This window comes from Microcaecilia unicolor, chromosome 1 (assembly GCF_901765095.1).
Source record: "Microcaecilia unicolor chromosome 1, aMicUni1.1, whole genome shotgun sequence".
NCBI lineage: Eukaryota > Metazoa > Chordata > Amphibia > Gymnophiona > Siphonopidae > Microcaecilia > Microcaecilia unicolor.
Genome location: NC_044031.1, coordinates 221,948,536 through 221,975,523, shown reverse-complemented (window position 1 = coordinate 221,975,523; position 26,988 = coordinate 221,948,536). Strand labels below are relative to the sequence as shown.

The following is a 26,988-nucleotide window of genomic DNA, read 5'->3' as shown; positions in this document are numbered from 1 at the left end:
TGGCAACACTTGTGCGGGTGGATGCTTCTGTGTCACATGACTAATTCTGCCTGAGCCTACTGTGAGCCATCTGTTCCTTTGTGGTTTTATTCTCTGAGGCAGTGGTGAGAAGTTATGATTCTGCAAAGTCCTATAAGTTGGTTTAATTGTATCTAATTCTTGCATTACTTTATAGAGCTCTTGTTTTAAAGTAGATATCTGAAGACAGATAGGACAAGCTTTAAGTTTCCAGATGATTTGCCTTGAAACTAAAGCAGCACAATTATTGCAGAGAATAAAAGTCATCCTGATTGGTTGAAATGGGTATGAACAGGTGTACTATGTTGGAGTAATAGCCTGCAAGACTGCCTGTGTATGACTGAGGAGTAAAGTTAATGAGGATTTGGTTTGTCTATAAAGGTGTAGAAAACCCTGGGGTGGGTGGGTTGTGGGGAGGGTGGGTGGGATTATAAGTCCCAATGGGTCAGCTTAAGTGCTGCTATCAAGGGAATTCTGTAGCTTAATGGACCCAAATGGTAGTGTCTGATCAAGGACCTTACAGTTTATTAAACTTTTAAAACTACCCTAGATATTAATAACTTTCTTTTTGAATAAATCTAGATATTGCCAATAATTCTAGCAGTTTCAGCTATGTAAAAATGCCCCTCCCCTTTATCAGAGCTTGGCAGGAACAGAAAGAAAGCAAGAAAGACAGAGAGAGGTTTCCCAGTGCTAATTAAATTGATTAAGCAACAAGCCTTAAAAATTTAGGACAAAATATCAGGTAGTTTCTCACCTAAGCCAGCCAATTTGAGAAGTATGGGATTTAGGGGTCAGATCCACATAAACCTTTCTGAATTGAAGGTGATAAATGCATCCACACTCCACTTACCACATAGTAAAAATTGTACTCTGTATGTTGGCTGTGGGGAAGCTGCTGGAACCATCCTCAACAATTTTCGTTCAAACTTTGCAGTTACCAATTGGTTCTATTTGAAAACTACCATAAAAGTTTCACTGACCTCCTATATCAAAGTTAATTGTTTGATTTGGCTTTTTAAAAATGTGATTCAGTATGGAAGAAAAACAAAAGTTAGAATTCAATACGGATACCTCCTAGGATTCTAAAACTAGTCGGTCTTAATTGTTAAAAAAAATGAGTAGCTGATGTATACTGCTTTTCATCTTATTTTACAGGAGCCACATATCAAGTCTTTTCGAAAATGATCGCAATTTCTCTCACCTCTCTGCACTTGAGCGAGAAATGGCTTTTCGCACTGAAATGGTTAGAACATTGTCTTTTATTTAATTGTAATGAAATAGGTAAACAAATGTCATTTTATTTTTAATTAATAACTACTGTGTACAGTGGGATAAGATCTGAATTACTTTACTAAGGAGGTCTTTTACTAAAGATTAATGCATATTATCTACCAGAGGACCCATTTTATTCCTATTCTAATCTTTTGTAAAGGATCACCTAAATATGTTCCTTAAATGTTTTAATTTTATTAGGCTAGTTCTTAAGCTTTTTGGGATGGTGATCTCACTTTGGTTATTTTTGACATTATCTGTTAGTAACTGTGATAATGTGTGTTTTTCTTTGTTTGTGTACATTACAATGTTTATTTTTCATTTCTTGATGTTACTGTTTTGGAAGCAGTAATAATTTTACATTTTTTTGCAAATTTTCTTTAACCAAGTGTAAATACAATCAATATATATAAAAGGCGAGTGTCGTACTCACTCGCAAATGCGCAATAGAGACCTTCTCTGCCCCGCCCCCGCGTCAATACGTGACGACGGGGGGCGGAACAGAGAGGGTCTGTACTGCTTATTTCTGAGGGGGGGACACCGCCGTCTAACGCTCCCCCCACCCGAGTCGCCGCCGCCGCCACCCACCTTCTACCCGGTCGGGCCTTCGCTCCACTATTGAAACAGCGAGAGTCCGGGAACGCAGCACTGAGCTCTGCTGAGCTGCCGACATCGCCCTTCCTTCTTCTTCTCTGCCTCTGTCCCGCCCTCAACGACGTTACGTCACACGAGGGCGGGGACAGGCAGAGAAGAAGAAGGAAGGCCGACGTCGGCAGCTCAGCAGAGCTCAGTGCTGCGTTCCCGGACCCTCGCTGTTTCAATAGCGGAGCGAGGGCCCGGCCGGGTGGAAGGTGGGTGGTGACTGCTCAGGGGGGGGGGGGCTTTCAACCCCCCCTTCCTATAATAGCCCGTTTTTACGGGCTCAAAGGCTAGTTGTATAGAAAAGGAGAATATAAATAATTCATTAAAGAAAGATAAAAGAAAGATAAACATCTTCATTTAACAAAAAGGAAAATTCTCCAAGTCGACAACAAGGAGGGAGTATCAAGTTCATAAGAAAAAAACAGGAAGAAATACTAATTCAAATAGATGTTAAAGGAATTTCTGCAGAGCTGAAACAAAGGCACGGATAGTTAATAGAGACTTATGGGAAATTATCAAGGGCTGTAATTGAGGAATCCGCAGGGAATCTTCTAGCTGACAAAAACAGACAACTGAGAAGGTATAAAAAAAACATATTTCTGGGACTGATAAAGGAATTTCTGCAGAGCTGAAACAAAGGCACAGTTAATAGAGACATGGGCCATTATCAAGGGCTGTAATCGAGGAATCCACAGGGAATCTTCTAGCTGACAAACACAGACAACTGAGAAGGTGTAAAAATAATGCATGTTCCCGGGACTGATATTTGATTACACACCTGCAGGGATATTTTAAGAAAAGCAATGCATCTAATTGCAATACACCCTTTTGCATCAACAGAAATTATTTCTTCCTTTTCCAAGTTTCTTTTGACAATGTGGAAATGCCTACATTTATAAATTATAAAACAATTTCTGACGATTGTGAAGTAATAGATTTTTATTGGCACAGTGTTCAAAGAAGAGCTTTTCCTGTCATGGTATGATCAGTTAATAAATGCTATGCTTTATTTATTTTCTATTTATTTTAATATTAGTTACAGCAGAGATATAACAAAGTTACAGAAGAAAGTTCATACATGTGGATTCTGGTTTTATAAAGGATGTGGAGATGGAATTGAAATACTCAGGTCGAGACATGCAAAATTCCCCCTGTATATTACAAAGCCTCTAGTGGTTATCTCATGGTACTATTGCCGTGGGTCATACTGGCAAATAAAAGGGGAATGATATCGGAAGTGGGGGGGAGGGTGGAGTTGGGTGGCAGAGCTGCCCTCTGCCTATCCACCTGCCTTTCCGGCAGACATTTCTTCCCGGATTCTGTATAAGACGCTCAAAAGTGCGCATAGAAATTTGGTGCACGGCCAATTTGCGTGTGAAATTCAATTGAGTAATGAGCCAATTAGTGCCAATAATTGGGTGCTAACAATCCATTATTGGTGCTAATTGTTGAAAATTTGGATTTATATGTGCATCTTCCTACATACTATTCTATAAAGATGCGTGTGTAAATCTTTTAGCACACAACTGAAAAGAGGTCAAGACCATGGGAGGGGAATGGGCAGATCAGGAGCATTCACTAAACATGTGCACACTATTATAAAATTCAGGGGATCCACGACTAATTTACGCGTGAGGATTTACAACAGTTTTCAGTTGGTGTACATCCTCGTGGATCCTGGCGCTATGTGCTGTTCTATAAACAGCAAGACAAGTAGTGGAGAATGAGGGAAGGCTGGTCAAACCACTGGTTCAACCAATAACGTTTATTCCTTGAATACAAGTATCATGACTCTACATGGCACTGTGTTTCAGCATACAAAATGCCTGCCTTAGGAGTCTGATGGTGCAAAAATGAAAATGGGATGGTGTTAATCAAGACTGGAAATAGTGAGTGGGTCTTTAAAAAGACCGTGCATATATAGCAAAGGGGTAGCAAGTTTGCACTAAATGCTTCGGTGTCAAAGGGCAAGCGTGACTGGGCTCTGATTGGCCTGGTGTTTGAAAAATTACCTAGTAGTACTGGATAATGCTTCAGTCTGAGCCCGGGAGGAAAGAGAGAAGGATCTCTTTGCTGAGGCTCTGATCTTCTCAGGTACTGTTTAGACAGTATTCAAATGTTTAGTTAGTGTTATAATTGATCCATAATTCAGTTACCTGTTATTGTTTGCTGATTGCACATTTTTTTTTTGTTTGTTGTTCCAGAGTGACAATAAACCTGTTTAGTTTGTTGACTCTGCCTGTTTGGACTGATATAGAATTCTGGTAGTTTGTGTGTTGGGTTTGTGAGTGCTTTCTGGTAACTGAGGGACCACTGGGAGTGTGGCTCCAGTAACCTAGAAATCCCGGGGGATAATTTGGGAGCAGGAGATTGGATCCAGATTTCTAATTTGGCTTCATTGTCTCAGGCTGTCACTGCACCAGCACCAGCTGCGCCCAGCCTTAGGAGTGGCTCCAGGATATGCTGCAGGAGGAGCTGGAGTGTATCTTGGCTCAGCACGATGCAGAAGCATCGAAGGCATTGGCATCAACCCTAGTGCCATCCCAGCTGATCATGGCTGTCCATGTCCTGCTTGTCGGCTCTTCTTCGATCCTGGTGCCCTGTTGAGCACCTGAGCTGGTGCTGGCCGAGCCGGTGCTTCTTTCCAGCCCATTGGAGAAGGAATCCTCACCCCCACCCCAGTGTCCAAGAGAGAGCCCATCCCTCAGCACTCCTTCCCAGAGTCTGGCCTTAGTCTAGTATCCAAGATAGGCACGTACTTGGCCTTCTTGTGAAGACTACTTTGCTTAGTTTCATTCCGATCGCTCTTGAGCATCTGATGTGGAACCAGAAGATCTCTTGGAGGAGAGGTCCTGCACCTCAGATCCCGCCTCACCTCAGGAAAGGAGAACGTCTCCTCCGCAGGAGCTCACCTTTGTCACCTCTTTAAGGGAGATGGATGAGTCTGTCCCATTTAAGTTGGAGATTGAGCATGAGCCCAGGGTCGAGATATTGGACGTGCTCAACTATGATTCTCCTACCAAAGAGGCTGTGACAGTGCCAGTGCACATCATCCTTAAGGCAGCAAAGATGAAAAATTGGGAGATCTTCTCTCTTTGCAGCCTATACTTAAGAAGAAGGACTCTACAGCATTCAGAAGACTCCTGGATTTGAGAAGCAACAGCTTCGTCACCAATCCATGGTATTCAAATCTCTCAAAATGGCCAGAAGCTCCAGGACCTACGCCATGATGCCCTTGGGAAGGATACTCGGATTCTGGAGTCTTTTGAGAACAAGGTTTTCCAGGGCTGTAGGAGTAGCCTAGTGGTTAGTGCAGCGGACTTTGATCCAGGGGAACTGGGTTTGATTCCCACTGCAGCTCCTTGTGACTCTAGGCAAGTCACTTAACATTCCAGTGTCCCAGGTACAAATAAGTAAACCACTTTGAATGTAGTTGCAAAAACCACAGAAAGGCGATATATGAAGTCCCATTTCCCTTTCCTCTTTCCCTTATTTCCCCACATACAGTTCTACCAGCTCTACATGAGCAGTGGTCCAGTTTGTGGACACTCTGGCTCCAGAGCAGATCGCAAAACTCTGCCAGTTAGTAACCAAGCAGAAGGAATGTTAAAAGCACATGGCACAGGCAAACTTTGATGCTTTTGATGTGGAGTCCAGTGTCTCCGCTTTAGGTATTGGCATGCACAGACTTGCCTGGCTGCACGTTTTAGGCCTTGAACCAGTGGTTAAGGAGAAACTTGCAGATGTCTCCTGACGAGGATCTTTTTGGGAGCAAGGTGGAGGAGTTCACTGACCTTATCAGGAAACATGCTGACGCCATAAAGTCCCTTTGTTGGCTCACTCCTTCTGCATCTCCACTTCTCAGAGATTTTCAGTGATGGTCAGAGGAGAACCTGCTACTCTTAAGGACATAGGCTCACCCCATCTGTTCATTCCCCTCCTCCCACTGCCAGCAGTCTCAGGGTTCCTGCTCCCACCCTCTCCAGCAGCGGACCCAGAAGTTCCAGCCAGCTCCTTAGTCAAAGCAGGGGACAAACTTTTGACTGGATCCAAGCAAGCATAGCTACCAAAAAAGCGACCATCCTGGATGGCCTACCAGTTGGGGGGGGGGGGGGGATTATGCCCTGCATTGGTGAGAATGCCCTCCAAATTGCCCACCAAGAGTGTCAAGGTTCAGCTCTTAGCACCAAGTTGTACTCGTATACAGGCCAGTGCAGTTGAGCCTGTACCACCAGGGGAAGAAGGGAAGGGTTTCTATTCTTCCTCATGCCCAAAAACACACAGGGATGTGTCCTATCCTAGACCTAAAGGCCTGAACAAATATTTGATGAAAGAAGAGTTCAGGGTGGTTTCCCTGGGCATTCTACTTCCCCATAATTCAGGGAAACGATTGACCATGCTCTCTGGATTTAAAGGATTGTTACACCCACATACAGATATATCCCAGTCACAGGTTATATCTGAGGTTTCGAGTAGGGAAACACCATTACCAGTATCGTGTCCTGCCTTTTGACCTCATATCCGCTCCCAGAGTCTTCACAAAATGCCTTGCAGTAGTTGCAATGTCACTACACAGACTTGGGAGTACCTGTGTTCCCCTACCTGCATGATTGGCTAGTCAAGAGCACATCGCAGGAGGATGCTTAAGAATCAATGTGGAGATCTATTTGGCGTTACTAGGGTTTATTATAAACTACCCAAAGTCCCATCTACTCCCATTTCAGCAATTGGCTCAGCGTTGAACCATGTCTAGCAGGCCTCCAATGAACTCCTTCTTTTCAGCTGTTGTAGCCTATGCCCTGTTTGACATCACCCATCGTATTCGGCAGATCCAGCAGGTCTCAGCTCGGCAGATATTGAAGTTGTTAGGCCATATGGCCTCTACTGTACATAGCACACTCACGGCACACCTCTGTCAGTAGACCCTAGCTTCTTGATGGTGTCAGCCCACTGGGAACCTAGCAGATGTCATTTCTGTCACTCCAGAGCTCGCAGAGTCATTCCTATGGTGGACCATTTGGCCCAATTTGATCCTGGGACTCCCATTCTAAATTCCTCCTCCTCGCAAGATGCTGATAATGGATGCATCCAACCTGGGCTGGGGGCTCTTTAGATGGGCTCCACACTCAGGGTCACTGGTCTGCTCAAGAGACTCTGCTTCACATGAACCTCCTGGAGTCAAGAGCTATTTGGAATGTGCTGAAGGCTTTCGCCCTTTTTGCTGTCCTTACTTCATCTGCACAGCTATCTAGATGATAGGTGAATATTGCCAACTATCTGCAGAGGTAAGCGGGATACCTATGCTCTCTGCCTTAGCACTGCTGAGACTGTTTGGATATTATCACTGAGTATCTTGATCTAGACTAATAACTGGAAGTTATCTAGGTACTACCAATACTCTGCATCAGTGCCCGGATAACTGAGTAAATTAAGACAACCGTTTTGTTGTCCAAACTTATTCAGATAGTTATCTGGGTACCAGCGCTGAATATCGGCAGTACATGAATAACTTCTGGCTCCACTTTGGCTGTGCCCTTGGCCACCCCAGCACTGGATACTGCTGCTGAATATTTGCAGATGTGGCACTTACCCACATAGCAGCTGCTATTATACAGATAAGTGCTTTTGACAGTTGGGCCTTGAGTTTTCAGAAATGTTCTAAGACATGGCAGTTTCAGCATCTTATTAAATGGCTATGGTTTGTTTTTTGAATATGAGAATTAGTACTGTGAAGGAAGAGGCTTAATTTTTTTGTGGGTTTTGAATGATTTGTATATTCTCTTGCTGGTCAGTATTGTTTTGAGATTTTATATTGAATGCATGTTCAACATGGAGGTTATATGGATGTATTTTTGTTTGTTTTTATGTTTACATTGCTTAGAGTGTTCATGAGATGCAGTGAGTAATGATTTTTATTTGCTCATTCATTAAAAAAATTCTGGGCCAGTATTCAGCGGCACGTCTGCAGGTAGGAGAAGCTCCTACTCGCAGAAGTGCTGCTCACTGGGGTCAAACCTGGCATTATCCGGATTCTGAACCTGAAAATCTTTGCTGACTGCCCCAACACTATCCAGTGGGCAATGTTTAAATACGACACTGATTGTGATATTTAAATATCAGAGGGCTTATGTTCATCCCAGGAATTTAAAATAAAGTCATTTTAAGATGATACCTCTCATTTCTCACTACAGGGGCTTTATTATTCATACTTCAAGACAATTGTTGAAGCACCTTCTTTTTCCAGTGGAATATGGATGATTATGAATGACAGACTAACAGAATATCCACTAGTAATTAATACACTGAAGAGATTTAATCTCTATCCTGAGGTAAGTTGCATTGAGAAGAAGTTCTTTATCTTTAAATCATGCCTGGCAATTGCAGAATGGTTGTTTTTGAGGTTAAGCTTTGAAAGACAAACTTAAAGAAAAAAAAAACTTAACAACCCATGAACTGACTTGAAAACTAGTCCTTAGTGAGCCTGACGTCGGTACCGGGCAAAATGGTAGAGACTGTTTTATAAAGAACAAAATTACAGAACATATTCAAAAGCATGGATTGAGACAAAGCCATCATGAGTTTAGTGAAGGGAAATCTTTCCTCACCAATCTATTACATTTCTATGAAGGGGTGAACAAGCATGTGGATAAAGGTTTGCTGGTTGATATTGTGTATCTGGATTTTCAAAAGGCATTTGACAAGTACCTCATGAAAGACTCCAGAGGAAATTAGAGAGTCGTGGAATAGGAGGTATGTTCTATTGTGGATTAAAAACTAGTTTTAAAGGATAGAAAACAGAGAGTAGGGTTAAATGGTCAGTATTCTCAATGGAGAAGGGTAGATAGTGGGGTTCCCCAGGGGGTCTGTGCTGGGACCGCAGATTTTTTAACATATTTATAAATGATCTAGAGATGGGAGTAACTAGTGAGGTAATTAAATTTGCTGACTACACAAAGTTATTCAAAGATGTTAAATCGTTAGAGGATTGTGAAAAATTACAAGAGGACCTTAAGAGACTGAGAGACTGGGCATCTAAATGGCAGATGACATTTAATGTGAGCAAGTGCAAAGTGATGCATGTGGGAAAGAGGAACCCGAATTATAGCTACGTAATTTCCACATTAGGAGTCACTGACCAAGAAAGGGATCTCTGTGTTGTTGTTGATGATACGTTGAAACCCTCTACTCAGTGTGCTGCTGCGGCTAAGAAAGCAAATAGAATGATAGGTATTATTAGGAAAGGAATGGAAAACAAAAGTGAGGACATTATAATGCTTTGGTATCAGTCCATGGTGGGACTGCAATTACAACAGTGTAATGCTGTGAAGATGCAACAGAGATTGTGCATCACATGTGTACCCCAGACAAATCCTACTTGAGCCTCATGTATTAAGTTTAGAATGAACAGTGCCGACTACTCAATCAGGATTTTAGCAAAATCGTATGATCCACATTTAGTTGGAAAATTGGCTTATACATTTCTGGTCTCTACAGGTCCATATCCAACTTAGGAATGACTGTAATAAGGGCCTCATTATCCCCAAACAAAAGCCTCTACCCTTCTACCCATTTTGTAAAACAGTGCTTACCAATCTTTTTTGGACCACTCCCCCATGGTCACAGCCACACTGTCCTTACCTTTTTAGCTTGCTCTTTTACACAGGTGATCTTGGCCAGTTGGTACCGTTTGTATTCAAGCACAATGGATTTTCTTGGCATTCGTACAAAGATATGTTGGACTGTAAACAGGGGAGATGGCCTTAGTGCAGTTGAAAGCTGTGAAGGTAAGTTTCTTTACCATATGATACTCATGTTTGTGCTACTTTTTGTGTATACCTGACCTTGATTAGTATCTGCCATTTTCACGGCACAGACTGTAGCCCCGCCTCCCAGCCACCAGCCTCGCCCCCCCCCCCCCCCCCCCCCCCACCGGCTCTGCCACCCAATCTCCGCTAAGCTTCAGAGGATCCATTCCTTCTGAAGAAGAAGAAATGCAGTTTGTCAGCATGGGAGATAATTTGAATGCAGATTTGTGCCTTACTATGTTCGTAGTGTGCTAATGTGCATGTCCAAATACAGAAGCACAGTATAATTTAAAACAATTACACTATAAAGTTATGCAATAGGTCAGAGTACCTTAAAGGAAATAATCTTGTTAATCCTTCAGATCATAGTGATGGACAGCAATTGTTTGCAGTGGCATAAGATGCTATTCACAAAAAAGAGCCATAATATCACTGCCTTGTGAATATATTTTTTTAACCCCCTCTGAGCCTAGGGCCCTTTTACTAAAGGGCGTTAGAATCTGAGCTTAGTGCATCTTAACACGGGATGTTCCCCAAGCATTAAGCCCAGATTCAGTGTGGCACTTTTATTAAAACATTTTCCACTTCTTTTCTTGCAGGCTATATTCTAATGTTATCATTAGTGAGTGATACCAGCAAAAAATTAACACGGCCAATATTCAGTGCCAGCACTTGCCTAGCTAAGGGGAAAAGATAGGACAGACTTTTATGCGCTCCTATCAGCTATTTGAGCACTAGAACTGAATATGGCTGGTGCCTATATAATTGCAGGATTCTCCCTGACTGTGCCTGTGGGCTGCCCTGGCACTAACCACACAGTGCCATGGTGGTAAGAGGGGATATTCAGTGGCACTGTGCAGTTAAGTGCTTCTGAATAACCGGGAACAGCCCTCTGAGCTGGGTTTAATTGAGTGGGAGTCTTGCCTGCCCACCTAAACTGCATTGAATACCTACCCTGTTAATTTCCATTAGTGCAATGATAGCTCATCATTTCAAAGAAAAATTACTGATCTAATCTATTAAGATGTTAATTGAAAGTATTTTTAAGAATATGTTGTTTATTTTCTTGTGTACTGGTATGCTGAATAACTAAATAAAGAAATGGAATGTTAAATTAAATAAAATTCTGTCACTGGGACTGAGCCACTAAAAGATCTCTTACATTTTAGCTGCATAATAAATGGTCGTTCACTATTGATTTAGTTTTGGTGAAAATCCACTCTGTGATGATCTTGTGTGCTAATAATCAGAATGCAGACTGATGTGTACTTGGGATCTTTTATGTGAAGTCTACTGCAGGACCCCTTAGAGTGCCCCACTGCTGTACTGGGATGTCTGTGTGGCCAGACTACTAAGAATGCTTCCCCCCACCCCATACATCCCATTGGCTTGTTTTTGTACATTTTTCCCTTGGATGTTTTTTTTTCCCCCGAAAATGGTCACAAAAGAAAAATGCACTGAGCACAAAATGTCTAGCAGATATCCATTTTCAAAACAAAAAGATAGCAATTTTTGAACCAGAAAAAGTCTATTTGCTACTTGATTTTTGGATATTTTCAGCAAAATGTCCAAAATCGGATATATACATAATATCAAAAATGCCCCTCCACATGTCTTTTCAGTGCAGCCTAGCATCCTTCCCGCTATGGTCACCATCTTGTCACATTGTTTTGCTATCTTGAGATTTTCAGACATGATCACCCTAAAGTCCCTCTCCTGAGCTATGCTTATCAGTCTCTTAGTTCCACTCTGGGTATGTCTCCTTTTGGTTTTCTACATCCCTTGTCTTTGTTTCGAATTTGTATGGATAGAAAGGCTGTAAAACTTATGTATAAGAGGAAGCAAAATCTAACCTGTTTAGTTTTGTTCCAAAACCACAGATGAATAAAGAGTTTTGAAGTTTTATGAAGGAATTGTAGTGCCAAAGTACTATATAAAAGAGTAGCTGATGGAGAAATTGATTGGCTCTGCAATTGCATAGCTGGTCTGCAGGAGGCGCTTTATCAACTTGAAGCTTCATTTGTAGAAGGAGCAAAGTGTCTGCGATTTACAGTTTGTTGTGCCTGAGTTTACATGAAAAGAAGATGGTAAAATCAAATGCTAAGTAAAGCACACATAGATTAGCTCTTTTGTATTGTAAAACAATTTTAAACATATTATTAATCTTTATATATCTCATTCTTTTGTCTGGGAACACTCAAGCTGGTGTATGGTTTGTAAGGATAACAATATACATAAATAGTTCTCTGCTTCATTTCAAAATATTAGACATCCGAAGCCGCTGTCTTTCATTGAACAAAATAAGAGTGGGAGCAAACTTGAAATATTCCAAAACTACAGTAACAACTTTTTACTGACGTTGCAACATATCATATCTTTCCAACCAATTTAAAACTAAACATAAATCCACATTGCCATTAAGCCTAACACAGCACTAATATTTTTGAAAAAAACGCTGTTGTGCCTTTACTCACTCAGCTCTAATTCCTCATTGTAACTTAAAAATACATTTTCATGCTTCCTGCAATCTCAAAAATGAAACCAAAGGGGCTAAGAGCCATCAATATTTATTATCACACAAGCCAAAAATGACAATTCTTTAACAAATACTGGTGAAAGAAAAGCTACATGTTTAAGTAATAAAACGTTTGGTTTACTAAGTGGGGAAGTGAAGAATGTGGGCTACTGACAGATTAATTTACCACTAACGGGTGCTGTTTTAGCACAGGTCCCATTTTCCCTTTAAGTCTATAAACTTACTTGCCTAACTTTATGCTTAGGGCCTTATTCTATAAAGGTTATGCTCTTAAATTTACATTCCTAAATTACAAGTGTAATCTATATTCCTAAATTTATGCTCCTAACTTAGGGCCTATTACGCTCATAGCTTTAGCATACATTTAGGAGCATAAATTACGCTCCTAAATTTAAAAGCGTAAATTTAGGTGCATAAATTTAGGAGCATAGAGGGAGATTCTATATATGGTGCTTTAAAAATCAGCATGGAAATCAATACTAAGAGTATTCTATAAGCAGTGCCTAGATTATGCGCACTATATAGAATACGTTTAGTTGATATTTCAGTTCCTAAATCTACACGCCTCCATTTACACCAGCGAAAACATGGCATAAAATCCCTGTGTTTAGATTTAGGCGCACTGTGCCATATTCTGTAACTAATACTTCTAAATTACGGAACGCCTACGAAACGTCCATTTCCTCGCCTATAACCATGTCCATTTTTGCCTATGCGTGTTAGAAGTTAGGCACACTGCGTTACAGAACACGCTTAGTGAGTTGTGCACGTAAATTGTAATTATTGCCAATTGGTGCTCATTATTGCTTGTTAGCTGTTATCAATGCTGATTAGCTTATTAAGCCAATTAAGTTAATGTGCGTTGTTATAGAATAGGTTTAGATTTTGGTGTGGATCTGTAGGCATGCTATATAGAATCTGGGGAATAACCTTTTATAGAATAAGGCCCTTAGTGCACAAAGTTGTCTGCATAGATTATAGAATTAGGTGAGTTGGTGCATAACAATATAATAATGAGCTGATAATATTAACTAGCAGTAATTGATGCACTAAGTAGTGCTAATTGGCAGTAATGAGCACCAGTTAGCAGTTACGCATACAACTAACCTTAGTTGGTATTCTATGGAATGTGTGCACATAATCCATAGCATGCAACTGCAATAAGGATGTGGACTGAGGAGGGGCATGGTCAGGTCAGGGTTATGCCCAGGATTTGTACATATATGTTATAGAATGCATGCAGTTACACGCCTACTGCCTACAGTTCCACATGCAATTGACGCATAGCACCCAAATGTTAGGTCACCTAAAGTTAGGTGCCATTCTTGAAATTACTCCTTTATGCATTGAGACCTTACTAATAACCCAGATAAATAGTTAAAATAATCTGTCTTAATGGTAGTCCACATTGATAACTGCCCCTCTTAATCCAATGCTTGGAACTAGACCACCAAGCTCTAATAATATCAAAGACACTGCTGCACCACAGCCATCTTTAAAAGCCTATTACCTGCCTATTGTTGATTGACAGTCTCTGTAGCGACATTCTGCTGCCTGTTCAGCACTAACAGAGAATCATTATTCTTGTTCAGAACTTGGAGCGGAGGAGTAGCCTAGTGGTTAGTGCAGTGGACTTTGATCCTGGGGAACCGATTCCCACTGCAGCTCCTTGTGACTCTGGGCAAGTCACTTAACCCTCCATTGCCCCTGGTACAAAAACAAGTACCTGAATATATGTAAACCGCTTTGAATGTAGTTGCAAAAAAATCTCAGAAAGGCAGTATATCAAGTCCCATTCCCCTTCCCTTCCCATTTCTTCCTACTTGCTATCATGGTGGCGTCTTCAACCCCTAAAATGCCCCTAGAGACCAAACGCTTGTTTCTTTAAAAAATTTTAAATATTTAAAGTTTACATTCATTCTTTATTCAATTAACCAAAAAAGGAGCAATTGTTTAATAAAGCATGACAGTATAATGCACAATCATTTTCTTCAGTAAAAACGTTTTTAACAATATGGCTTTACGTATAAGGTATCGGCGCTTATACATATTTTAAATTAACATTCCCCCGGGGGGCGTTAGCGAGCTTTAAGAAAGATGGCAGCCTGATCTCGCAGCTCCTGTTCAATCCTCCTAGAATCCTGTATTTCTTTGAGAATAAACTAATCTATTTCAAAATCAATATTTAACTGCAACTCCTTAATGTCGACCAAAAAGTGGCTGAATCTGGATGTACTTCACTACAGCTTCGAAAAGACTGAAGCACGAATAACAATCCCCAGCTAAGATGGCGAACAGCAAGCACAACAAAATTATGCCAAAATCAATAATGGAAGAGAAAGGAAAGGAGATGGGATTTGATATACCGCCTTTCTGTGGTTACAATCAAAATGGTTTACATATTATAAGGAAAACATTGTTATAAAACAAAAGAAATACATTCTTAGTAAAGGGAAATATTCAAACACTAAAGTCCACAAAGAGTAAGGAGAGAGATCAATTGAAATTCAAAGGAAAAGATGAAAACAAAAATAACACTGAGAGGGGGGTTCATTAGGGCTAGGAAAAACTTCAAGTTAACCATTGTAAACTTGTGGAACTCAAAGAAGAAATCTCAGATCTGAAAAATCAACTAACACAAATGCAAACCAAAACAGAAAACCTGGACGTTAAGAGTGCAGTGTGAACTTGGGAGATGATCTTTTCCCTGCAACACAAAAAGAAAGCATTGCTTTGAAAAAGAGGAGTTGAAGAACAGATTGAGAAGAAACAACATAAACATCCTTGGGATAAAAGAAGGCATGGAGGACATGGATCCTAAATCCTTTTTTGAATCTTTTCTGCCGAAGCTATTGAATATCACATTTGATAAACTGCTTGAAATTGAATGACCACACCATTCCCTTTTCACCAGCCTCTTGTCATGTAATCCGCATAGAACTCTTTGGGGTATTTTGCGGAATATAAGCAAGTATAACATAACATAACAATCATAGAAACAGCAATAGGAATGTCAAGTCAAATGCAAAGCGCTGATAAGGAAAGCAAAGAGGGACTTTGAAAAAAAGATTGCGTTGGGAGCAAAAACACATAAAATGTTTTTGTAGGTATATTAAAAGCAAGAAGCTGGCAAAAGAATTGGTTGGACCACTAGATGACCGAGGGGTAAAAAGGGCAATCAGGGAAGACAAAGCCATAGTGGAGAGATTAAATGAATTCTTTGCTTCAGTCTTCACTTTTAGCTCATGTCTCTTCAGCTTTAATGTCTGGCGGGAGTGCTAAGCCCCGCCAGCCGAAGAGGTCTGCTGCCCGAGTCCCACTTATGCTGTCTGAGCAGTACTTAAATCAGCAGGTGCGCTTCAGCTGCTGATGCTGGCACTCTTTTGCATTCTCAGTTCAGCGCCTGAAGTGAGCATGTGTAGGAGTATCAACATCAGTTGCTGAAGCATTCCATTGACTTCAGTGCTGCTCTGGCAGCACATGCAGAGAATTAGCGCAGGGGCTCGGCATCCCCACCAACAAAGGTATGCTTTAGTGGGGAGAGGAGAGAATACCTGGTCCTCTCAGTCCACCTTTGCCCCCCCCCCAAAAAAAAAAAAAAAAAAAGTGGACTTCTGGCTATACCCCTGAGTCTGCCTGCCAAAGAACACAAGGCTACTGGAGGTAGTGAAAGAAGTATGAGGAAAATGCTGGAGAAAATTGGGATGGTGAAAGGAGAATGGATGCTGTGGAAGGAAGGAAGAGGTTACAGGTAGAGGGGGTGGGGACAGGGGATGGCTTATGTTATGTTATGTTCTTTGGCTATATGATTGTGTCTTTGTTCTTGTAATTGTCATCATGTTATAAATAAAAAAAAAAGGTGGCAGGCAGATGCTGAGGAAGATGGATATTTATGATTAAACCTCTATCATGGGGAAGAATCCCAATGTCATGCCTTATCCATGGCATATAAGGGCCTGTAGCACCTCTTGAGATGTCTCCCCAATCTCCATTTCTATTAGTATTCGCACTAATACCCATTAGTAAATAAACCCCAAATTGTTTCCTAAGAAGCCAGTAATGTGTTCAATTTTAGATATCGTATAGAAAAAAAAGATAGACGTCCAAAATGTTAAAAGTATACAGAAGAGAACAGCCCAAATCACAAAGTATATGGAGGAGGAATGTACAGTAAAATGAAAAATATGATGGAGCTCTTATTATATGTGAACATAGGCTCTTAATAATAAATGTCAGCCTATAATTTAACCATTAGTCCGAAATATTTTACATAATTTTATATCATGTAACTGTTTATTATTTTCTGGTTTCCTGATTGTTAATTATTTCTGATTTCCTTCATGTGGTTGGATGGAGGTAATTTTATAATGAGTTGTTTAAATTGTGTGACAGTATGGGCATAAATTGCACCAGTTTTCAAAGGTAAAGTATGTTTACTTTCTGAGGCATAATTTGTAAAAGGGAATGTACACACATATAGGGGTGCACTAACCCACTTCCTTCCAGACATAGACCTCGGAAAGGTTTGCACTTGGTTCAGGTAAACTTGTGTGCATAGATGCTGTATGCACATACTTTTACAAATATAATCTGGTCAGTTTTAAGACACCATCTTTGTGTGTAAACCTTAGTTAAATGTTTATAAACTGCACTTAAAATAACCCCCTAAATGTTTTTATACTTGGCTGGCAGTATTGAGGTATATATTCAGGCCTAACCTATATAATAATTCTCACCTCCAACGTTCTGATGCTGCCTGGGACCATGGCTCCCTCGGATGTGGTCTGCTACCTGCGGTAGATAACACTGACGTCATACTGACGCCCGAGTATGCTGCTTTCCCTTCTCTTCGCTCTGACTCTGATCCCGCCCTTGCGCAAACAGGAAATGAGGACGAGCTCAGAGCGAAGAGAAGGAAAGGCAGTACACTCGCTGAGTCTGTTTGCTCTTCAGTGCTGCCGACGGGACCCCGGTAAGACAGGGGGAGGGGGGCTGGTGATTTTAGAGGGGGGGGGACTGGCACTCGGAGGGAGGACATAGCAAAGGAGAATGACAGAGGGAGGGAGGGGGGCCTGCAACTCGGAGGGAGAACAGAGTGAAGGAGAGTGACGGAGGGAGGAAGCCATGGTAAATGGAGGGGAGGAAAGGGGGCCGTGGGACTTGGGGGGGAGAGAGGGAGGGAGGGGGGGAGGAAAACCTTGCTAGCGCCCGTTTCCTTTCATACAGAAACGGGCCTTTTTTACTAGTTGTAATATAAGTTGATTTGATTGGCTTTTATAGAATGTTGGTTTATGAGTCTACAATTGGTGTTTATTCCATGTCTTATTTTGGTTATAACTAGAACTTGTAAATTTGTTTTATAGGTTTGGGAGATCCTGCTTCCTTTTACGTTTCTATGATTTTTATTTTAAATGGTCTAATGATGACCCTTTTCTTTATCTATGGGACATACTTAAGGTAAGACATACAGTTTCACATGTTTCATATTTTAAGTTGCTACTGCAGTCACAGATTTTGACTTCCTTTGGCAGATTTTTCAAGGTTTTGAGATTTATAGCAATTTTGTGGTATATTTTCATTTGCATTTTCCTTCACTGATCTTTTTTCTCCTGTTATGTGGATCGAACATACAGTATTTCTTTTTGAATTTGGACACACACACACACACTGTTTGAAAAAAAATATGCAAAGCTTGTTTTCTGCATAACTCTGTCAAAATGACCAATCCCAATAAGATTTGAGACATATCATTCTGAATAATTAGCAATAAGCCTGCACTCATGCCAGCCACCTCACCTAAATGATGTTGCCACCACCTAGCGATTATCGTCATGATACGTGCAGACTCCATTTTTCTTTAAACATAAACAGTTACCATGATAGAAAAGGAATGTCAGGAAATCTAAGATGGCTGCCACACTGTGAGCTAGTTCTGAATGCTCACACATTATTTCCTTGACTTTTCTGAAATGGTGAAAATAAAGGGAAAGGTGAGGGTTTTTTTTTTCTCCTCTCAGAGCCCTCTACCTTACCTCCTGGTGCAAATATGGGTCCGCTTTGTGCAGAGTCTAGGCATGGGAGAAGTAGGCTTCATTGCAGACCCACGGGGTCAGCCAGAGACTATGGACTGTATGGAAACTCAGGGGCATAACATATTAAGGGGTAGACGGATTCTCCACTGCCACCATTCCATGAAACGCTGTGCTTGCTAGGAGTGTTGAAGATCTCTGAGAGTGAAGCCTTCAAGGGTGGCCAGGCACCGGCCCAACAGAAGGGACAGGTTTTCTGCAGGGAAAAACATTGCAGAGTTGAAGTAGCTCCCCAGAGGGCAACAAAGGAATCTGAGGTGCTCCTCATTTATCTGTGAGTAAGGATTCAGGCCTATACCATTACAGAATTCTTTAATTTTTGCATTACCTCAGACATTTGAACTTCCTCAACCTGACATTTTTACATTAGACGTTATTTGGAAGGCAATTCAAGACTTTGGTAAGACTTTAATTTTACAATATGGGAATGACTGTGCAAGATTTGGAAAGAAGAGTTGTTAAAAATAAAACTGATACTGTTCAGAATAAGATGGAAAAATTGGAGGAATCTGTTACTAGTTTAAAACTGTTGGATTCTGGTTTGGTGAAAGATAATGAGTGGTTAAAACTAAAAATAGAATCCTTGGAAAATACGTCTAAGAACTGCTACTTGAGAGTGTTGAATTTTCCACGTTTGTGTGTTTCACCTAAATAATTTTCCTGGAGTATTTAAAATAAACTTTTACTATACCTTTCAAATCTATTGCATCCTTAGTAATGACTTATTATTTACCATCTCAGAGGAGAATTGATTCTGGTCACCAGCTAGATATAGCTCAAGATACAGAACCTTTAGATGTCTTTTGTGTTATTGAATACATCTGAATCTCAAGCTGCTCAGCCTGCAACGTTCCTTATGACGTTTGCTTTGATTTCAGATAGATTGGGTTTTACGTCTTTATTTTAGACATTGTGAAAAATCATTTTTGAATTATAAAGTGAGAATATGTCTAGGTGTTTCAAGGGAAACACAAAAGCAGGCAATTTCTATTGTTGTGGTCTGCTGTTTTGCAAATGGGTACCTTGTTTTTTTCTGAAATTTCCTTGTAAGTGTGTGGTGAAATATAGATCTCACAAATATGTTTTCTGTGATGCAAAACATTTATCTACCTATATTTCTGCTAAAGGGGTAATTGAGGGACAAGGAAGAACCTAGTCACCTATATAGGCGGATACTGCACCATAATGAAGTTAATCTCCTGTTATTAGCCAGGTATAAGCAGCTTTTTCCATTTAGTATTATTTAATTAATATTTCTCCTTTGTATTGAGTTCTTGGAATTGTGGACTTGTTTAGTAATTAGTTTTTTCTTGAATTAGATATAATAATTATTTTCTTTTTGTTAAATATTTAACATTGCTGTACAAGTGGATACTTGGATTGTTAAATAAAAAGTTTAAAATAAATTAAATTAACAAAAAAAAATCATAAACAGTTACCATGGTTTTCAGTCAGGAGGATCTGTCCTTATTAAAACTTTGTATCTGGAGAAAGGTTATGGTTCTTATAGACTGGTGCAAGAGTTTCCAGAAAAGAGGTGGAAAGGGTAAGTGTAGAATTGTTCTGAAGAAATTGCGAGAAACAGGCTCAACTGATCTTAGGTCAGGAAGTGTCAAGGCCAGATCAGTTCTCATTGAAGCAAGCATCACAAGATTTGAAAAACTTTTGCTGAGTCAAGAGGATATATCTAAAACTCACAAGTCCATTCATCAAATTAGTCGAGCAACCAGCATTTCTCAGTCATTGGTGTTTCTAGTCATCAACAGTGATCTTGACCTATGGAGTCTTAAGCAGATGTGAGCACAAAAGTTAACCAATAGCAAGTGCATTTTTTGTATGACACTATCCAAGCAACTCTTTTGCAAGTTCTCTCCACAGGCTGTCTATTTCATTTGATTTACAGGTGAGAAAATTTTCATTGTTGAGCCACCTATCAAACACCCAAAATGACTGTCTCTATGCATAGACTGCAATGAAGAAGTGTGATATTGCTGCCTATCCTCTTCTGCATACTCACTCAATATTCAGTAAATCAGTCATGGTCTCTGTTGGAGTGTCCAAAATGGGATGCACAGCTTTTCTTCGTCGGCTTAGGTGCAAAGATTAATGGCGAGTACTGTCACAACTGCTGCCGGCCATTCGGAATATCACTGGCAACGTTTATGTGTCTCAGCAAGACAGTGCACCTGCTCATCATACTCATTAAACCATCCAGCTGCTATAGAGAATGTCTCCGCTGGACTTGTGGCCTCCTAACATTCCATATCTGAACCCTGTAGATCACAGAATTTGGGGTCTTTTGTAGCAGTGTGTTTATGAAAGGTGATTCATGACATTTGACGACCTCAAGAAACACCTGGCAAGATGTGGACCAACTTGAGTCAGGGTGTCATTGATGCTGTGATCAGTAGAGAAAATGACTCCACGTATGTTTGTGTGCCAACAGGGGCCATTTTGAACATTTGCTTTAGGCTTATTGCAGATTTGTTCAGGATGATATACCATATTTCCTCTATTCTAAGACACACATTTTTGCCAGTTTTGACGTGTGGAAAGTAGGTACGGCTTACATTTGATGGCATCTTAGAATTGAGGCCAAAAAATTGAAATCACATGGTCTAATTCACATAGCCACCAGGTGCCTTGGGGACCACTCTCGTCATCTGGACTCATGCTGCCATGTGTGTTTCTGGATGACTCAGAGCCCTTGTCTCCACTTTTGGTTTTTTTTTTTCCCCAACATGTCTCTCTGGTCTTGCTGTGCCTTCTGTTGGGTATGTGATCTTCGAGCAGCCAAATCCCAGTTCTGCCCTGGTATTTCTCACTTTTGCAAAATGAGGGTGTGTCTTAGAATCAAGTGTTTTTCCCCCTTGTATGCAGGGGGGGGGGGTGCATGTTAGAATCGAGGAAATACAGTATTCTAAATTTTATTGAAATTGGTCGTTTTGACAGAGTTAGGCAGAAAACATGCTTTGTATGTATGTGTATATGTGTGTTTATGTATGTATGTATATGTGAATATATAATAAATATATGTACAGTGCACTCCATTTAAGTGCACGTCGGATAAGCGCATGCTCTTGTTTAACTGCATGCCGTACTTTGGTCCTGTTTTTGGCGCCATCAATTTCTATGGGGACAAACTTCGGTTTAGCGCACCACTGATACGTTCAAGATTCGCTTATATGCATGGTTTAAGACCACTCCTCTGCAGGAAAGACTCCGCATAAGCGCACGCAAGGAATATGGAAGCCGATTGGCGCGTGATAAAGGAGCGGTAAATTTGAAATCTTGTTGGTTAACTGCCACAGGCAGAAGAAGCGAAAGAATGTTGTTAGAGTGTACACTGGAGTCGTCGTCGCGTAACTGTAAGACTTTAACACTGGCTGAGCGAATAGAAGTTTTAAAAAAATTAGAAAACAAACAAAGCATCTGTTGCTAACGAATATGGTGTCAATCCCAGTCAAATTTCACGTATCTTGAAGCAGAAAGCCCAGCTTCTGGAAGACTGGCAAAACTATACAAATCCACACCGGAAACGTAAATGGGCGGGAAAAGCTGAGGATGTAGAAGATGCTCTTCTTCAGTGGTTTTCTCATGTCAGGAGCAGACAGTTTCCTGTCAGTGGTCCACTGCTTATGGAGAAAGCCACTGTTGGATGGTTGGAAAGATGGAAGGAGAGGAACAACATAAAATTCAAGAAACAGCATGGTGAGAAACAAGATGCTGACAACTTTGGTGCTGAAAATGGGGTTGTTTCAGTTCTTCCTACCATCTTGAACGAGTTTGCACCTCGTGACATTTTCAATGCTGACGAAAACGGTCTCTACTGGCGAGCGATTCCTGATGGAACACTTGCATTGAAACAAGCCGAAACTATAGGAAGTAAAACGTCGAAGGACCGACTGACGATCCTCCTTTGCTGCAATATTGATGGCAGTGAGAAGTTGGAACCACTCGTCTTTGGAAAGAGCAAACAGCCCCGTTGCTTCAAGAAAGTTAAGCAACTTCCTGTGTCGTATGACGCTAATGCAAATTCATGGATGACTGGGGAAATTTGGCTAAAGAAGTTAGACACTAGAATGCGGGCACAAAAGTGTCAGATTTTGTTGTTTTGTGATAATTGTGCTGCACACAGTGATGATGTCAGGCTGTCTAACGTCAAGGTGGTCCTCCTGCCACCAAACACTACCTCTCTGATCCAACCTATAGATCAGGGCATAATAGCCAATTTCAAACAACATTATCGGGCTCTTGTGCTACGTCGTCTGATGAGCGTTTTGGATGACCAGACTGGCAAGGATAAATGTGCTGTTGAACTGGCTCATAATCTGTCACTGTTGGATTTCCTACATATGCAGAAGGAAGCCTGGAATCATGTTACACAGGCAACCATTGTGAACTGCTACAAGCGGGCAAGCTTCGTTAGGGATGTGGAGAGGACGAAACAGATGCAGCTGTTGCAAATGCGTCAGATGAACAGGCAATTGACATCCCAGTTGGTGTTACGGAGAGGAGTTTCATCACTACGTAGCTGTTGATTACGATCTGCAAACAGCTGACGACAGCACTGATGTCGAGATACGCGCCTACATGCAGGCAACGCCTGATGATGAAACAGATGATGAAATGAGCAGCGAGGCACATGCTGATGAAATTCAACAACCTCCTGTCACTTTTGCAAGAGCGCTGGAGAGTCTCAACACCGTGCGGGCCTATCTGGAGGCCACTGGATGTCAGTGCTATGGCAGTTTTTACCATCTGGCTGATATAGTCTATGGAACTCACAGACACAATAGTGTACAGAGGACTATAACTGATTACTTCAAGTAAGCCTAACGTCAGTTAACGGAGTCTGTATAATGTCAGTTAACGGAGACTGTAGACTGTATATTGTACATATAATAAACAGTACTGTACATATGTTTTCAGATGTCAAGCTTCTTTGAGTGAAACAACGCGCTCATGGGCTCTGAACACAACTAGCATGCTAAACATATTCCTCACCAATGATCAGCGAGCAGCAAGCCAAACGTTGACGTGCTGTCTTCTAAAAACCCTACGCCAGCTCAGAGCTGGCATGTGCAGACCATTGGGAAGGAATGGTGAGCCCTGCCCAGCATGCTAGCAGGCCCCCCATTCCCTTCAATGCTTCCCCTTTCCACAGGAGCAGGAACCTCAACCCCCCCCCCCCCCAAGTGACACAGGGGCTAGAGGTCCGGCGGACCTCCAGTCCCCCTGATCCCCCTTGGCACAAGTTCATGGGGGGGGGGGAGGATTCTCTCTTATCTGGTGTGAAGCCCCGCCCAGCGCATCCCAGGATGCATTGATTAGTGCTGGCGCTGCTGGAAGAGGAGGGAGGGAGTCTGAACTTGTATCGAGGGGGGGGGGGGGTTGGGGGACTGGAGGTCCACCGGACCTTCAGCCCCCGTGTTGCTGGCTCAGAATGGGGGTACTAGGCCACCATGGCCATGCTGCTTGGGGTTTGGTGGTCCCACCGACCTCCAGCCCTTGTGTTTGACAGGTCTGGGCTTTTGACAGCTCAGACCTGTCAAGTGCAGGAGAATTGTGTGCAGGAGAATTGTGCCTGAGCACGTACTCAGGCACAATCCTCCTACACTACCCTATGATCAGAGGTAATAATGCACATAAATTTGCATGGTGCTATCTGTGATCAAAAGGGCGGTAAAGCCCCGTACTGTTCCAGCTCTATTTTTAGAGCGCTGTTTATTTATTTGTTACATTTAAACCCCCACATTTTCCCACCTATTTGCAGGCTCAGTGTGACTTACAAAGTGGCGATTGCCATTGCGGTTGATAACAAATACAAGGTTGTGTTATAGTCGAAGGTAGAAGTGTTTCATGCGTCATGGGGTCGAGGATAATAAATTGTCCAGTACAATCATAGATGATCTTGTGTTGCTGGGTTTGGGGATTTATCAGTGGGATAAGGTTTTTTGAAGAGGTGGGTTTTCAGTGATTTCCTGAAGCTTAGGTGGTCATGCATTGTTTTCACTGCATGTGGGAGTCCATTTCATAGTTGTGTGCTTATGTAGGAGAAGTTGTATGCGTGGACAAAGGGGAGCCGGTTGATATTGTGTATCTGGATTTTCAAAAGGCGTTTGACAAGGTACCTCATGAAAGGCTACTGAGGAAATTGGAGGGTCATGGGATAGAAGGAAATGTCCTATTGTGGATTAAAACTGGTTGAAGGATAGGAAACAGAGAGTGGGGTTAAATGGGCAGTATTCACAATGGAGAAGGGTAGTTAGTGGGGTTCCTCAGGGGTCTGTGCTAGGACCGCTGCTTTTTAATATATTTATAAATGATTTAGAGATGGGAGTAACTAGCGAGGTAATTAAATTTGCTGAAGGCGCAAAGTTATTCAAAGTCGTTAAATCGCGACAGGATTGTGAAAAATTACAGAAGGACCTTACGAGACTGGGAGACTGGGCGGCTAAATGGCAGATGACATTTAATGTGAGCAAGTGCAAGGTGATGCATGTGGGAAAAAAGAACCTGAATTATAGCTACGTCATGCAAGGTTTCATGTTAGGAGTTACGGACCAAGAAAGGGATCTGGGTGTCGTCGTCGATAATACACTGAAACCTTCTGCTCAGTGTGCTGCTGCGGCTAGGAAAGCAAATAGAATGTTGGGTATTATTAGGAAAGGTATGGAAAACAGGTGTGAGGATGTTATAATGCCGTTGTATCGCTCCATGGTGCAACCGCACCTTGAGTATTGTGTTCAATTCTGGTCGCCCCATCTCAAGAAAGATATAGTGGAATTGGAAAAGGTGCAGCGAAGGGCGACTAAAATGATAGCGGGGATGGGACGACTTCCCTATGAAGAAAGACTAAAGAGGCTAGGGCTTTTCAGCTTGGAGAAGAGACGGCTGAGGGGAGACATGATAGAGGTATATAAAATAATGAGTGGAGTGGAACAGGTGGATGTAAAGCATCTGTTTACGCTTTCCAAAAATACTAGGACTAGGGGGCATGCGATGAAACTACAGTGTAGTAAATTTAAAACAAATCGGAGAAAATTTCTCTTCACCCACTGCATAATTAAACTCTGGAATTCGTTGCCGGAGAACGTGGTGAAGGCGGTTAGCTTAGCAGAGTTTAAAAAGGGGTTAGACGGTTTCCTAAAGGACAAGTCCATAAACCACTACTAAATGGACTTGGGAAAAATCCACAATTCCAGGAGTAACATGTATAGAATGTTTCTACGTTTGGGAAGCTTGCCAGGTGCCCTTGGCCTGGATTGGCTGCTGTCGTGGACAGGATGCTGGGCTCGATGGACCCTTGGTCTTTTCCCAGTGTGACATTACTTATGAGTTGTTTTGGAACCGCGGGGTTTTCGACCATCTGGGCATCAGTTTCCCCCCCCCCCCCCCCCCCCCATCCCCAAATTCTTCCACTAACTTTAGTTTATGTTTATTTCCTAATAAACTGCCTTCTGAAGCGATTTGCAACGTGACCTGATTATCTTCTCACTCACCATTTCATTTTCTGCTCACCCCCTCATTCATCTCTCTCTGTCTTGTAAGGAAGAGGACAATGGCAGGTCAGTACCTCAGGCCACATCTCCCCCCTCTGTTGCCAGAGGTCAGTGTGTTATGCTTTGCACTGCGTGGGATAGAATAGTGCTGTGCAATTCAAACTGTGATACCCTAAATCTGGCAGCAGAGGAGAAGGATATGGCCTGAAGCGCAGCACTTCTTTGGTCCCCCTCTCCCTCACAAGATAGATCGGTAAATATTGATATAGGAGAAATGCTGATGATGATACCAACATGAATGTTGATACTCCTGCCATCCTTTGTCCACATCTCTGGTGCCAGTTTCATAGAGATAGGGAAATTCCACAGGAAGTGTTTAATTTTTGTGATCATTAGGATAGATGCAGAAGTCTATGAGACCGAGGGCTCTTTTTACTAAGGTGCACTGAAAAATGGCCTGCGCTGGTTTAAATGCGTGTATTAGACGCGAGCAGGTCCATTTTTCAGCGCACCTGCAAAATAAGCCTTTTTTGTTTTTGCTGAAACTGGATGTGCGGCAAAATAAAAATCAGTGCGTGTCCATTTTGGGCCCGAGACCTTACCGTCACCTTAGCGGTAAGGTCTCATGCGTTAACCGGGTGGTGATCGTCAGCATGGATACACTGCCGTTTACCGCCCGGTTAGCGCAACGTAGTTGAAGATAGAAATTATTTTCTGCCGCGCATATTGGACTTGCATAGAAATTAGAATTACTGCCAGGGGCATGCGGTAGCCGGGTGGTAGTTCTAATTTGACACACATTATATGCGCTTAGGCGCCTACGTGCCTTAGTAAAAGGGCCCCTCAAGGTGTTTTAGGTTCTTGCTGGTTGATGTAATTGAATAGGAAGGGCATTTAGAAGCTCTAGGTGTTATTTTGCTATATAAAACAGAATGAAACAGGAGATATATATTGATTAAAGGGGCATTTTGTAAGGAACTTCAGTATAAAAAAACATCTTACATTCTCAAAAAGCTGCTTTTAACATTGTCCAGGATTATATGTGCATAAAAATAGACCTACAGAACACAGAGGGTAATTCTATTATGGTGTCTAGGATAAGAGAATAAGCAGGCAAC

At 41.7% G+C, this 26,988-nt stretch overlaps 1 protein-coding gene across 1 annotated transcript in view; it reads left to right on the top strand.

Annotated features, from left to right (window-relative positions):
* Window positions 1-26,988, top strand: part of DPY19L1 (dpy-19 like C-mannosyltransferase 1) — a 286,868-nt gene that overhangs the window by 17,821 nt on the left and 242,059 nt on the right. Inside the window, exons 3-6 of the mRNA XM_030204533.1 lie at window positions 1,177-1,264; window positions 8,127-8,264; window positions 9,599-9,719; window positions 17,640-17,733. Of these exons, the coding sequence (XP_030060393.1) occupies window positions 1,177-1,264; window positions 8,127-8,264; window positions 9,599-9,719; window positions 17,640-17,733 (441 nt within the window). The remainder of the gene's footprint in view (window positions 1-1,176; window positions 1,265-8,126; window positions 8,265-9,598; window positions 9,720-17,639; window positions 17,734-26,988) is intronic.